At 39.6% G+C, this 13858-nt stretch overlaps 3 protein-coding genes and 2 non-coding genes across 6 annotated transcripts in view; 3 read left to right on the top strand and 2 right to left on the bottom strand.

Moving 5' to 3' along the window:
- LOC146458511 (uncharacterized) overlaps positions 1-13858 on the bottom strand; it is a 24397-nt gene continuing 10539 nt past the window's right edge. For both annotated transcript variants that reach the window (XM_085091035.1, XM_085091034.1), the window contains exons 6-20: positions 13681-13769; positions 13303-13376; positions 12433-12509; positions 12087-12170; positions 9995-10068; positions 9298-9375; positions 9122-9182; positions 7886-7970; positions 7202-7800; positions 5984-6152; positions 5145-5218; positions 4360-4437; positions 1452-1496; positions 946-1035; positions 1-482 (exon numbers count right to left, since the gene is read on the bottom strand). In XM_085091035.1, the coding sequence (XP_084947161.1) occupies positions 255-482; positions 946-1035; positions 1452-1496; positions 4360-4437; positions 5145-5218; positions 5984-6152; positions 7202-7800; positions 7886-7970; positions 9122-9182; positions 9298-9375; positions 9995-10068; positions 12087-12170; positions 12433-12509; positions 13303-13376; positions 13681-13769 (1905 nt within the window). In that variant the 3' untranslated portion in view covers positions 1-254. The remainder of the gene's footprint in view (positions 483-945; positions 1036-1451; positions 1497-4359; positions 4438-5144; positions 5219-5983; positions 6153-7201; positions 7801-7885; positions 7971-9121; positions 9183-9297; positions 9376-9994; positions 10069-12086; positions 12171-12432; positions 12510-13302; positions 13377-13680; positions 13770-13858) is intronic.
- The window catches only part of LOC146458512 (atrial natriuretic peptide receptor 1-like), a 77805-nt gene continuing 67081 nt past the window's right edge, over positions 3135-13858 (bottom strand). The window contains exon 19 of the mRNA XM_085091033.1: positions 3135-3288. The gene's annotated coding sequence lies outside the window, so the exon portion shown is untranslated. The remainder of the gene's footprint in view (positions 3289-13858) is intronic.
- Trnak-cuu (transfer RNA lysine (anticodon CUU)) lies at positions 8202-8274 on the top strand. The gene has a single exon. It is a non-coding gene; the product is annotated as a tRNA-Lys (tRNA).
- Trnak-cuu (transfer RNA lysine (anticodon CUU)) lies at positions 8720-8792 on the top strand. Its single transcript has one exon. It is a non-coding gene; the product is annotated as a tRNA-Lys (tRNA).
- The window catches only part of LOC146458515 (syntaxin-8-like), a 26405-nt gene continuing 24373 nt past the window's right edge, over positions 11827-13858 (top strand). The window contains exon 1 of the mRNA XM_085091055.1: positions 11827-11918. Within this exon, the coding sequence (XP_084947181.1) occupies positions 11842-11918 (77 nt within the window). The 5' untranslated portion in view covers positions 11827-11841. The remainder of the gene's footprint in view (positions 11919-13858) is intronic.

The following is a 13858-nucleotide window of genomic DNA, read 5'->3' on the forward strand; positions in this document are numbered from 1 at the left end:
TAAAGTTTTTATATCGTTTAATATCGAATTAGTTATATCTCAGTTCTTCGGTCAATTTAAAAATAGGATGTCATTTACATATATTAATTAAAATAATTAAGCATTTCCTTTCTTTGTAGCCTGCAAATACTGTCGCTCATTGGATTCCGCAAGCCGAATTCCTTGCTTGAACGCGGAATATCTCATTCATCTTGCTCGCTTCACCAAGCTCGATCTCGTCTTCTTGACGAGGCTGATTATCTGACATGACGCCATCAGGTGTCATCGTCTTTCCTATGAATCTTTTTAATGGCTTCTTTCAAGTCCTCTCCTAGAGACATGTCCCGTTTAGTTCTTCTATGTAACAAAATATCTTGCATTCTCCTCTGTTTTGTTGGCAGTTCCCGAACGAGTGTTTTCAGCGTTTTGCGGCGGTACGCGTCCCAGTTGACCTTGTCTTGAAGACTTTTCTGTAGTGACTCGTCGTTGGGGTACGGTGTTTCCTGTAAGAATGAAATAAAAAGTGACGGGAAGACTTTTTGTCTTTTTCTATTTATTTTGTAATGTTGTAAGTAAGTTTGCTGGAAGAAATTAGCCCCTATGTGCTACTACATAAATTCGAGGGTAAATAAAGTTCATGATACCGTAATGATGACGATAATGCGAACAAAGTCAGAGAGTAAATGGCGGAACCAGACTGAGAACATGACCGGGGTTCTTGCTAAGATTTGTAAAAGTTAAGGAGGTAACAAATTTGCAAAGACAGGTGTCCGCCATCTTGTTAATGTCTCCCAGGGAATGATGGGAGCGATATGGCCGCGGGAAGAATGGAAACCAAACATGGCGAAACTTGAAGTCAGCGTTGTCTTGGACGAAAGAAAATGCTCAAACCAAGAGCGAATTGGCGGAACTCATAGGCCGGTTAGATCGCTGGGCCTCCCAATTACTGGCCAGGAATAGTTTTACCGTGACAAGGAGTCTTCTCTTTAATGCGTCAGAGCAGTGGGTGAGGAAAAACTTCTTGGAAATCATGATACATTCTGCGCCATTGCTGACCTGTTGAGATAATGAAAACAAATAGATGAAACAACTGAAACGAACAACTTTGCAAAGGAAGGTTAGTATTTGAATATTATCGATTTTAAACGAATCTCAATAAGTAAACTCTTTCCCCTTTAGGCATCAGCCATTTCCAAGAGTGCCCACTGCACTCGATCACATTTTAGAAGCGAAAATGACAAAATAGCAGTCACATAAAGATATAATCGAGGCTCGTTTGGGATTGTTTATTTGTTAATGTCAATATTCTCATGTTCGCTCTTTTTTTTTTTTTTTTTTTTCGTTACCGACCGACGCATGCTATCTTCGAGAGAGACAGGGTGATGGGAAGAACGAAAACTTTTATAGTGATGTTCTTTATATAAATAAAAGTAGCATTAAGCTTAATTATTGTATACATGCATAGTACTAACCAAGCTTAAGCTGGGCTGTTCGTCAAATACCATAGAGGACACACCCTAAAAAATAAGGAGAATTGGTAGGACAACACAATAAAACGGTAACTTTGTTGTTAGTTATCGTTTAATACGGTTTCTTAGAACTCCCTTAACTAAAGCAGGCTACGTTGTTATGTCCCGAATACTCCATGAGTTTCATGCAATGGGGAGTATCAATTGAGAAGGTATGGCCCTCAACAAACAAAGAGGGTTAAACTAACTAAACTCACTTAGCTTAAGGTAGTGTTACCTAGGATACGTGCCAGCTGCAATCAACTGCATTTGATGAAGCTCAATTTCGCACATAGATCAATGTACGTTTGTCACTGTTTTTCGCCGACTTCCTTAAAGACGATGGCGTATTGCCAACTCTTATTAACCCTTTAAATCCTAGGTGTGTGGTATTTTTTTCAATGACTTTTTGGCAATAAATAGTCTGAGCCACTTAATTTCTCCATAAATGGAGATGAAATAAAAATATCTGCGGTCTTAAGAAACTGTGGGCTCAGGCTAAATTGTCACGTGATGCAAGTGACGGTTGTTGTTTGTTTCGAGCGAGTGCACGAGCACGAATCTGGTAAAATCATCGCTTTATAAGTGTTTTTCGAGCCATTTTCCTCTGCAGAAACCCCCATTCTGGCATCATCAAGCTGGAATGTGGGTAGAGGCAATCCTCTGAAAGAAAACAGAGGTGAGAGGTGATTTCATGCTGACTGAGTCGCCAAACATGCTGTGTAGCAGACATGGAGGCCCACGAGTGAAGTTGCCTCTCTGGCCGTTTTGTGGATGGATTCCAGGACCTGCCAAGGCTATTTGGGCGAGTTTGGAGTAGTAAAATATTCAATGGATTCGAAATTTTGCTGGTGGTACTGGGTGGCTCGACACTTATAAAAAAACTATGAAATGGAAAGAGCAGGAGTTCTACGCTCGCGCTATGGCTGAATTACCCAGAATTCTCTTCGGGCGTAAACGAGGCAACGTGAGATACGCAAGACTGGGTCTGATAAAATGGCTGAAGTATAGCCCTCGGAAAGCGTTGAGAGGAAAACTTCCAGTCAGATACCAAGGTCTGACCTTGAGGTTTGCTGTAAATATAGACTTTTCAATTTTGAACAAATTATTTGGATTAAAATTGACGATAAATAAGTGTAATTTTTGATGTTATTATTTGGCCGAACAATTGGCATTTAGGACTTTGTTGCCAAACGAACGGTGATATGCAGCGAAAATCGGGAGGCGTAGTCGATTTGCTGGGTTTGATGATGGAAATATACATCAGCTGGTGTCATTCACACATTATCATGACGTTGTAGCTTAAGTTAAACAAGAAGCAATTCATAGAAGCCAGAACGGTGTTTTCGACGCATATATGCGTTGTTAGTATGCGAAGGGTTAAACCGTCAATTGTTCCACGAGTACGCGTTGGATACAAAATGATATCCAACAAGGTGCGAATGGAGTAATTGTTTTATTCAAAACAACCACAAAAAATCGCTAAATCTTGCTGATTAAGTCAGTTAAATTTTCTTTTCTCTCTCACGGGTACTCTAACCATATTTGTGGGTCATGGTATAATGGCTGCGAGCTCGAGGTTTCTATCGGCTGATAGTTGGCGAGGGGCGAAGCCCCGAGCCAACTGTCAAAGGTGATAGAAACCGAGAGCGAGCCGTCTAATTGTTTAAGCATACCTCAGTGATCGACCTATGAAGCAAAAAATCTTTTTATTTCATAAATTTTGATATATTTGTGCAATGATGCATGCTAAATCGCGCGCGCTCTGACAAACTGCCGTCTATCGATCGATAGACGGCACCTGTGTAGCCAATCAGATTGCGCGTTACACGATAGTCGGTCACTGAGGTATGCTAAATATACCATGGCCGCTAAACCAATCAAAACTCTGGAACTGTGATATCCAAGGAGCCAGTTTTTAATATTGGTTAAGGTGGCCGAACACAGTTTGCGCGCGCTTTACAGATTCTGTTAGTGATGCTATTAAGCGCGCGCTAGGGTTGTGGTACGCAAATACGGCGGTCGATAAAGTGATCTCTCAATTTCACATGAAATGGATAATAAAGTTACGTTTTGATCCTAAATAACTAAGTTTCTCGTTTCTGGACTATTTTTCTTTTCTTTCCGAGCAAAAAAATTCATTTTTCAAGACCTTTTGCATGCTTTTCATCTTTGCCATGAAACCCAATTAAAGCCACGCATGCGCATTTCACCAAAAAATTGCGACTGGTTGTTTTCGTGGAAATGAACTGTTTTCTAAGGAACCGCTCATTAGAATTTCGAGAAATTTGGCATGAAAATAGTTCCCTAAAAGCATAACTCGCCTACAAAGAGAAACCTAAATCTAACAGAGGGTATCTTCACAAAACATTAAAATGCAAAATCAATATTTACAGGAGATCTCTCTGTTACAATTACATTAAAATAGTGCAACTGTGTCAGTGTTTTGTGAGTTTTTCTGGATACAAAAAATGGAAAAAATCTAATGAGTACATTTTCTAAAAATAAAGGAAACCTACTATTTATGGACGTTTAATAGTTCGCTGCGTTGCCATGGAAACGGTACTTAGCTCAACAAGACGTACGAAAATACATTTCTTCTTAGTTAGTCTTACACCATGCCAATTTTGGGCGTCCAGAAATACATAGTTTCCAAATAACGTCTTCTAACACCTGTGCACTAAAAAACTGTATTCGGCCACCTTAAATATACTTTGGTTTGGGCGAGCGTGTACTGACAATCGTCTCTGTTTGGCCAGGTGCGTTAGCAAAGCGGGAGAAAAATGCTTTCAGAACTGGCATACATAACTAACCCTTTCGTACGCAGATGTAACGCAGAAAGTAAATAGAAGTTACTTAGATTAATTCTTACGAAGCAATCTCCTTTTTGAAGAAGAGCGACTTGAACAAACATGGGGTGTAAATCAGCGTCTGTGATTCGAACTTCAGTCTGTAAAAAGAGTAATAAGACAACAGCCTACAACTTAGCTCAATGAACAAATTATCCTTACCGATAATAAGCACGGAACGTATCAGATAAATTTGATTTTTTTCGTTGAAAGTGTTTGGTTTGCGTTTATTATCCTCAGGATAATGTATTAGGCAATAAATGAGGGTCCATTTTAGAGAAATGTCCCCTAGAAGGAAGATTTGTATTTGAACTTGTAAGGGTGGTTCTAAGTAATACTGAGTCTGTGGATGAAATACTAAACTATGAAGATTGAAACGAAAGCGACAGAGCAGTACTTTCTTGCGATGCTGGTTATTGTGCTGCACAAGCTGGTTCTAACTTTTGAGTCTATGGACGAAATCCTAAAGTGTCACCATTCAAATGAAAACTACTGAGCAGTACTTTCCTATGGTGCGGTTTATTATGCAATGTGGTTCTAACTTTTGAGTGTGTGTCTGCAATCCTTAATATGAAGATTGAAATAAAAGCTACTGAACGGTACTTTTCTATGCTGCTACTCATTTTTCAATGTTATATATTATTTTAGCTTTGGAAAAAAAAGGGTGAAGTTGGGACCCTTAGTAACGCACGGCTGAGATCCACTCTCCTCATCGTTGGTAAAACCCTTGTCTTGACCTGGCAACGCAGTTAACGTAGTTTACAGCAAATTTTATAAAGCAAAACGTGACAGGATGTGCGTAACTAACCTGCCTTTGCTCTCCCTCATCAATAACAGAAATCTTGTGTAGAGGAAGTTTCTTTTCTTCTTCAGATAAGTCCTCTGAAATATCAAAAGACAAACTAAATAGTATCGACATTGAGAACAGTTATCATGAGGCACAGGAATTCCTTCTTTTGCTAAAAGTAAAGTACATTCTACCAAAATCGCACAGTTCTGTATTGCAATAACATGTCTCATTAGTGTGTAATATGTAGAAGCAAAATAGCTCCCGTTCTTACGAGGGTTTATCTCCCATCCACCCTCCCGCAGAGGTTGTCCAGTTTCATCCACTACCTCTCATGAGGAGAAAAATGTAAAATGTGTGGTTCCCAAATTTTCTTTTTGCAGACCAAGAACTCGCTGATAGGTCTGCTTTAGCCGCATAGTCATAAAACCTGCACTGAAATACCTTTGTATTAATAGGTAATGTCCTTAACAAAAAACAAAAACAACAACAACAAAAAGAACCAAACAAACAAACAAAACAAAAACAAAATCGAGTTTCTCGGACCATCCCAAGCCGGATGCGCAGAACCGTACGCACAATGACAAACGGAGGCACCGTACGCTCCCTTAACTGTTTACAAGATTGCAGTGCGTAAATCCTCTACAGAAAACCATTCATTGATACCTCATTTGTTTTAAAGACGCCTAGGGAATTAATTGTTCTCCACTGGTAACAGGTCATAACAATGACTTTAGGCCTACAACGGATCAATGAAAATGGAGGTTCCAGAAAGGTATTGTCTTACTGGAATTCCATACTGATAGCAATCCTTTCGCTACCTACAAAAAACTGTTTTGACGAAGAGTATAACCACTGACCGGCTTCAGGAGAGGTCACTGTAGATTTCTTTTTCACTCTGCTGATCCGCCTGACTGAATTCTGTGAGTGGGGCTTGGGGCGAAAGTATGATTCCGACATAGGCCTCTGGTCGTCAATAGCGTCTGCTCGCAAAGAACTGAATCGAGGTCGCGGTGGAGTTGACATGGTCTAAAGAGAGAAATCAGAATTTTAATTTTTTTGGTTGTAGTTTGAAGATACCACTGAATACTTTTACACCGTTACAATAGGTAAACGACTTTGTTCCTTTGAAATGATAGATCTTTCCAGTGATAGCATGAGAAAATTAAACGATGAAACGGAAGTCATCAGAAAATTGTCAAAAACTAACAAACTGACTCGAATTATTATAACATCAACTTACTCGACTTGAATTTAGCATTAAATAAATTAACTTAAGCGTGGTTTCCAACTGATTATCGAAAGTAAGTCGCGTTTAGTCTTCTTTGCTCTAGTTTTGCTTTACTACACTTTGTGATTGGCTACAAAAATTCGCCTCACTTCCTTAACCGATGAGAAGTCAGTAAAAACAAACGTGATTTGCTGGCACGCGTTTCCCCGCTCTTCGAGTACTGATTGGCTCGTTGCGTTGTTTACATTTACTGTGATTGGCTAGAGTGATTACTTGGTTTACAACACTCAACTGAAAATCGTTTTAACGTATCTTTCAACTTATCTTTGTTTTTCCTCTTTAACTCTGAAAGACTTTGAAAAATGATTCATCACTTGGCTTCTGGTGCAAGTTTTGCTTGACAGTACTCTGAAGGGAGTAACATTTTTCAGATTGCGTTTTACGGGCCGTTTATCACGGTCTTTAAATGTCCCCCGTTTATTCCCAAAAGTGGTTATCTGTATTTGAAACGTTCTTGCCGTAAATAAAATCTTAAACGCTAGCTTAACATTGAAAGAAAGAAATGAAGATTTTTTGCATATATTTTAATTCCCGCAAAAATTCTAATCTCCAAAGCCAAGAAGAACAGTTCCAAAAATTGACCTATCGGTGCCTTTTTTGCCGTACTGCCAACCACGCATGCGCTGTCAGTTTAGTTATTTACACGTCAAGTCACTTTCACGTTCATCATATCTATCCCTATAATTAGAGATATGGCAACAAAAAGTGTGGTTTATTCTTGGGTTGTGTGGTTCTCTGTGTTCAAAAGTTTCCTTAGAATTAGTCAGTTTAGTGTTCAAACAATTACCGATGAAGGATTGGTCTCCTCTTCAAGAGTCGGTAGCGGTGGCTTGCTGTTGCTTCTTTCTCTTTCATCCGGGGTTAGTCGTCTACTCAGTCGCCTGGGAAGATCAGAACTCGACGCTTTTCTCGACTGCGCATGCTCGCTGTCGTCACCCGAATCTTGGTAGGAACTAATCAATCCCGGTTCACTCGAAAGCCTTCTCCTCGAATCCGTCAAGTTCTTAAGATTCTTTGAGTTCTCATTCGTATTCATTACCACTGATCTTCGCGGGGCGCTGACGACACCGCTTCGTCTCCCGATCGGTGGCGAAGGAGTCTGAAAATCAGCGAACCTTACCGAAGCCCCTTCGGAAGAGCGGGTCATGTTCGGGCTATTTGGTCTTTCAGGCGTCGCAAATAATTTTTGAGCAGCGGCTACTTTATTAATGATTGAACCATCCATGTTTTTTGTCTCGTTTCCAGAATCATCGTCAGTATCACTTTCTTGCGTAATCAGGCCCGGCCTGAGGTGCACCTTGGGTAATAGAAGCGTCACAACTGACAGTTTGGCCCTTACTCGCTCTAGTCTGTCACGTGATGAGGCCTTTGGAACCTGGCTTTTTACTGTGGACAGAAAGAATGAATGCAGTTGGTAAAGAAATGTTTCATCCTAAGACTAAATGAAATTGAAAAGAAAGAGTTACTGTACCATTTTCGAATCCCACAACCCTGTCGTTGTGCTGAGTGAGACAACTTTTCACTTCTCTTAACCTCTTTAAAACCTGACAACTTCCCTGAGGAATAACAATTTTTTCGAAATTTATTAAACTTTAATTATTTATTAAAATTGATAAATTTTTAAATATTATTAAATTCATTAAAATTTATAAGTTAAATTTATTGAAATATGACAATTAAATTTTAAAAAATAGTCATTTTTAGAGAAAAATGTGGCAAAATTTGCAAGCGGGACTGAAATGGTCAAAAATTAATCTCACAAATGTTTCTACAAAGTTCCAGCAAACGCCCGGCTAGCTCAGTCGGTAGAGCATGAGACTCTTAATCTCAGGGTCGTGGGTTCGAGCCCCACGTTGGGCGTACGTATTTTGTATCCGAGCACCTCTTTATAATTTTGAGTTCAAAGAAAATCAGAAAGAGACTTTATTATTTGTTTTAGCAAAGACGGTCTATGAACCAAACGGAGGTATGCCTCAACTTCAGTTGGTTCACAAAGGTCTTGTCAGTTTTTATTCCATCAAGAAAATACTGTTTCCCAGTGGTGAAAAATGAATCTAATTTAGCTGATCACGTGAGAATGTTTTCTTACTGAATCGAACTGCACCTAATTGAGGTCCGAAATTTAAAAATAGAATGGAAAACATTGAAGAAAAGGGTTGAGGTCACGATATGATAAGTAACGATGACGACGTCAATCCATTTTTGGGTAAGAAGAAATTCTAGCAAATAGCGATACTGAACTTGTTCTATTTCAAATTACCCCTTAGTTTGATCTCACAATATATCTTCACAATAAGTAGCGAACGCCCGGCTAGCTCAGTCGGTAGAGCATGAGACTCTTAATCTCAGGGTCGTGGGTTCGAGCCCCACGTTGGGCGATATATACTTTTATTTCCGAAAAAACAATTTCTAATTTTGTTCCATAATTTTGAAATCATACCAGTGGAGGTAAGAAAAGAAAACTTAACTGTTTTTTTTTAGAGAGTTGCTGCGAGTCAAACGTAGGTATGCACAAACTCGAGTTAGTTCTCAAACGAGTTGTCATTTTAGTTCTTTTGAAAAGGTACTCTTTAATGGTGCACGCTTAAACTGTTTTGATTGATCACGCTCGAACGTTTTCGCAATCGAAGTGCAAAAAAACCCCCAAAAAACTAATAAGTGGAAACTTGCAGTAGAAGAAGCGATGTATTACTGATGTTGTAAATACCGATTTTATGATGTAAATCCAGTCCGAGTGATTGCTGTCTCTCACAAGAACAGAGCCACTCCTGTAAAAAGGAAAAGAAAGGAAACCAAAGGGGATTAAAGGAAAGAATTGTACGCCAGTTATTTAGTGTTTTGTTTGTTTCTTTAGATACGTATGCGAGCAAATTGATTCCTTACCTGAAAAAATGAAAAAGACATTTCTTTGGGTTAGTTGCCATGAGCTCTACAGGCCATCCCCTCAAGAAATCGATATTGCTGAAAGAAACAGAAAAAAAAAATACTAGGTACAACAGAAAAGAGGATAACCAACCGACCGACTGATCGACTGAATTGTCACGGGGGTAGGGGAGCGCTTACAACAAGACCTAATCTTATGCTGCATTTTAGTCGCATCAAATACCAAATAAGCATCAGATCGGAATCAAATATGTATTCTTTAGCCAAAGATGTGTCACTTAAAGGACCTTTAAGCTTGAGGCTGCAGAGTCAAGTCTGACAGAACTGGAAAGTTATCAAAAGTATCGTTCACCTATCTAATGGCTGGCATCTTAATTATGACTTTGATCTGAAAACGGCTTTGAGGGAAATATGTAACCAAAGGTTGTAATCTCTGTAGTAATCAAATGTCATCAAAGGGCGAGGCTAGCCGTGTGCCATTAGATGTGATACAATCGTTGGAACGTTCGAACTGAAAACCGTGTATAAATAAAGTTCCCTCGACAGGCAAGGGTAGAAATGTGAGTGAGCGAGTGTTTTGAACGCGAGATTAGCAGCTGGAGTGTTTTTGGTGAAAACACATTTAATCTGTACATGCATGCATCAGGCTGAAGAACGAAACTTTATCGAAATCACAATGAAAATAAAATTGTCTTACTGGATGAACTTTTGATGATCAGGATCATTTATATTCTTGATTCCTCCTGCCAACATGAAGATGTCGACAAAGTCCTTTGTAAAAGTAAACAAAATAGTCTTGATAAAAAATTTTAAAGACTACTTTAACTTTGTCAATCACATGCACGCTAAATAAGTTATGTAATTACTGTTATTTCTGAAGGGTTTAAGCCTTTTTTAAAGGGACGGTATCACGCTATTTTCAGTAGCACATCGAAAATCGGAAAGACGCTATTGGGTTGATTGCAGCCAAGATATAATGACAAAATTCCATTAAAAGACTATCAGAATGCAAAAAAAACTATCTAAGGATATTTTCGCCGGCAGATGACCAAGATAGAGAGGGGTTTAAATTTGAAAACGTCTGGCGGACGTTTTCAAATTTCGCTGTTGTAACGCATCAAAAATCGCTGGTTGTACTATATTTTGGTTCAACCTTTCATCTTAGAATCAGTATTAATATTTCTTTAAATTAGCGATTGAGAAATTAATTAACACAGTGTTCAAAGTTTAAATTTATTGAATTTTGGCCAAAACTCATGATATCTCTCATCGATCTTCCGTGATACTGCCCCTTTGAGACAAAAAAATTCCCTTCATGTGTATATCTTAAGCCGCGGCCACACGAGCGATTTTTTGCTCGCGCAGGTGATGCGATTTTTTTCAAATTTTGTCGCGTCGCTTGCTCGAGAGGGTGGCTACACGAGTGACAAATTCTAGCGAGTTTGGTGACAAATTGAAAGCCGCGTGAATCGCATACTTTAAGAGACCTGGCGCTATAAACAGACATGGCGGACGGCCCTTTAGGACGAGGATATTGTTTTATCGCCTATTTGCATTCTTCTTGACGATAAAAAGCAAACGAAGGAAGAGGAAAATTAAGAAAAGGTCAACGTGGGTCCGTCCGTGGCTCGCAAAGAGAAAGGAACAAGGATTTTACCATCAACTTCTGACGGAAATTTCAGTCGTTGATATCCCGGCGTTTCCCGAGCTAAATTGCAGATGACGAGGCTTAGTTGCAGGGTGGCTACACAGGCGCTATCTCTACGATTTTGTCGCGAAAATTTCAATTCTGGCGACTTTTTCCTTGCGATTTTTTCACCTGTCGCGTCGCAAGTTCGAGGGTGGCTACACGTGCGATTTTCATCTCGTGCTGGCGACGCGACAAAATTTGAAAAAATCGCGTCACCTGCGCGAGCAAAAAATCGCTCGTGTGGCCGCGGCTTTAGAGTGAAGACTGGGAATAACGTGGCTTTGGTTGCATGATAGCTTATTTGATTACAGCAAACCTGTATCCCTCCCGGTTTCTTGGGGGTGGGGTAGGGGGAGTTCGTTCCAGTGCTCGATCTAGCGACCGGGAGCAAAGCGATTGGATGTAACTGGTTGCTTAGATCCCGGTTGGATAAATATGCGACCCCGGGGGTAAGTCCTCTATTTTGGGTTGGGATGCGTAGCCCAGAGTTCGCAATCCGACCGAGCCGTATCGATAGACCGAATGACGAATTTTCATTCATTCATTGGCATCTATCGGTCTTGTAAGACTATGGAATTGCGCGCTGGAAGCATCTTCTGCTGTGGCTGAAAAGGCCAATTCTTGAATGACAGTCCGTCTTTACGCCCCTCTTGCTGTTTCATCTTTCTTCTCCTTCTCTTCTTTTGTGTGTTGGATGTGAGTGTTTCCTCAAAAGTATCAAGGCCATACCATCTTTCACCGCTCCCCTCCAGGCTGACCTGTCTTTGGCAAGAGTTCCCCAATTCAAAATTATCCCCTAAAGTCCTTCTGTTTCTTTTTTTTTTTTTTTAGGTAAGAAGGGAAGACATTTACTCATGATTTTACCAACATGGCAATATCCATGTTCCATTTCAGAGGATCACAGCTTAACGGCAGCACCCTTGGGCCTCAGGTACACTGACTGTATAATATAATAGCTTATTAAAACGGGTACCACCTCATACCCCTTCCCCTACATAAGCCTGACGATTAGTAAGCAACAGTTTAAATTATCAGTAAGTGATAGAAAGGCTATCAAAGACGCTTCTTCGAGCGACTGATAATTAATGTGGCATTTTACCTCTTTGGAAATGACCAACAGTTCGATTGGTTCGCGTGAGATGACAGTGGACTGGCGCTGAGTGTCGTGAAGAATGGCCAACTCCTAGTTGATAAAAGATGATAAAGAAGAAAGAGTGAGTGAGATCAACACACCCGCAACTGTACTGAAAAAGATGGCAACTGGTACAATTGCCCATAATTCAAAGCGTACGAAAACCCTAAAAACACTCATAAAAATAACAGAAAACTTCTAAAATGGTTGAAATATACACCTACAGAAGGGTTAAAGCGAAAAAATGGGTTCCTGAAACGCTGTAAATATTATACCTCGCGTCTGCTGTTTAGCTTTTTCTAAAAGTACTCACCCCGAAGCTATCTCCACGGCGTAAAAATGCTACTGTTCTTGCGAAATTCTCGTGCTCTTCCATAACGGTCACAACAGCTGAAAAGACAACAGTGAACCAACGTATTGCGTCGTTGTCATTTTCCTTGGCCTTCAGAGTCTGAGTGGTCGAGGGAGTTTACTTAAATCATGTAAATATGTTATTTGGACTAGCCTTTGGTCCGTGTTGGGCCGAAAATATTGCTCAAGTTCCTTTTTACGCAAGCTTGCTACTCCCGTCTTGATGAAAATAAAAAAAAGCATATTTTAGGCGGCCCCATTTAATCAAGGACACCAACGAGAATTAATGTTCAAGGAAAATACTTCAAATATTGTCTCCTGTGTTCCTAGATCATTTTGTGGCCTTCTGAAGACATATTTGTGTAAGCTAATACAGTGTGATCTCTTCGGTAGCCGTAGCTGAAAATTTAAGTTGCAGAAAGTTTTAGGAGACGGAATTTTGTTCCCCGAATTTACCAGCTGTTACTGATCTTACGAAACTGCTAGCTGACCTTTTTTTCGCATTTTTAATTACATATTTGCCCCTTCGAAAACGAAAGAAATTAGTTTTTCAATGTTACGAAATTATGGGCTGACATTTTGCCGAAGAAAACTGCAGATTTTTTTTTACGAACAAATCCGAATTTCTGAGGCAATTTAGCCCTTCCGAACAGATATCCGCAACGAAATGAACCGTTGGGTGCCTCTGATATAATTAACTCTTTTAAAAAGATGGAAAATGTGGAGAAAATTTTCTTCCCAAAGGAAACAGCTGGCACAATGCAGAGCCAACCTCGGCTAGTCTCGATTCATCGACCCTCGAATCTTTCGACCGAAAGTCGATTGTACTTACCTGAGCCCGAGAGAACGAAATAGAAGGCCTGCGGTATATGCCCTTGTCTTAAGATTGCTCTCTTGGTTTGGTGTCTGTGAAGGAGGGAAAATATAACAAACAAACCCTTTGAACTCAAGAGAATAAATCAACATTTGAACATGTAGATAGCAATTTTCATGACATAACAATTGCCCACATTTTCGTGGCAGTTGGAGTTTTCGCGATTTTGCTGGAACCGAGAAACTTTACAATGGAAGAAGATTGTTGAAACTTTCACTTCTTATTGGTTTGTTCCACTTTGGGATCGTATAGTCATTAACTTTGTGACAGCAATTTAAGTTTGATGACGGCCTTAATTCATCATGCAAAGAAAGAGAGAATTTGAAAAAAACGCACGTTTCAAACCAACCAACTTTAACCAGTTTCTGTTGAATTCTCTGCGGATACTCGGCAAACGAGCGAATAGATCGCAGGGAAAACTGCACCTGGGAAACAAAAAATAAATAAATGAATAAATAAATAAATAAATAAATAAATAAATAAATAAATAAATAAATAAATAAATAAATAAATA

This window comes from Pavona decussata, unplaced genomic scaffold (assembly GCF_977016875.1).
Source record: "Pavona decussata unplaced genomic scaffold, jaPavDecu1.1 SCAFFOLD_233, whole genome shotgun sequence".
NCBI lineage: Eukaryota > Metazoa > Cnidaria > Anthozoa > Scleractinia > Agariciidae > Pavona > Pavona decussata.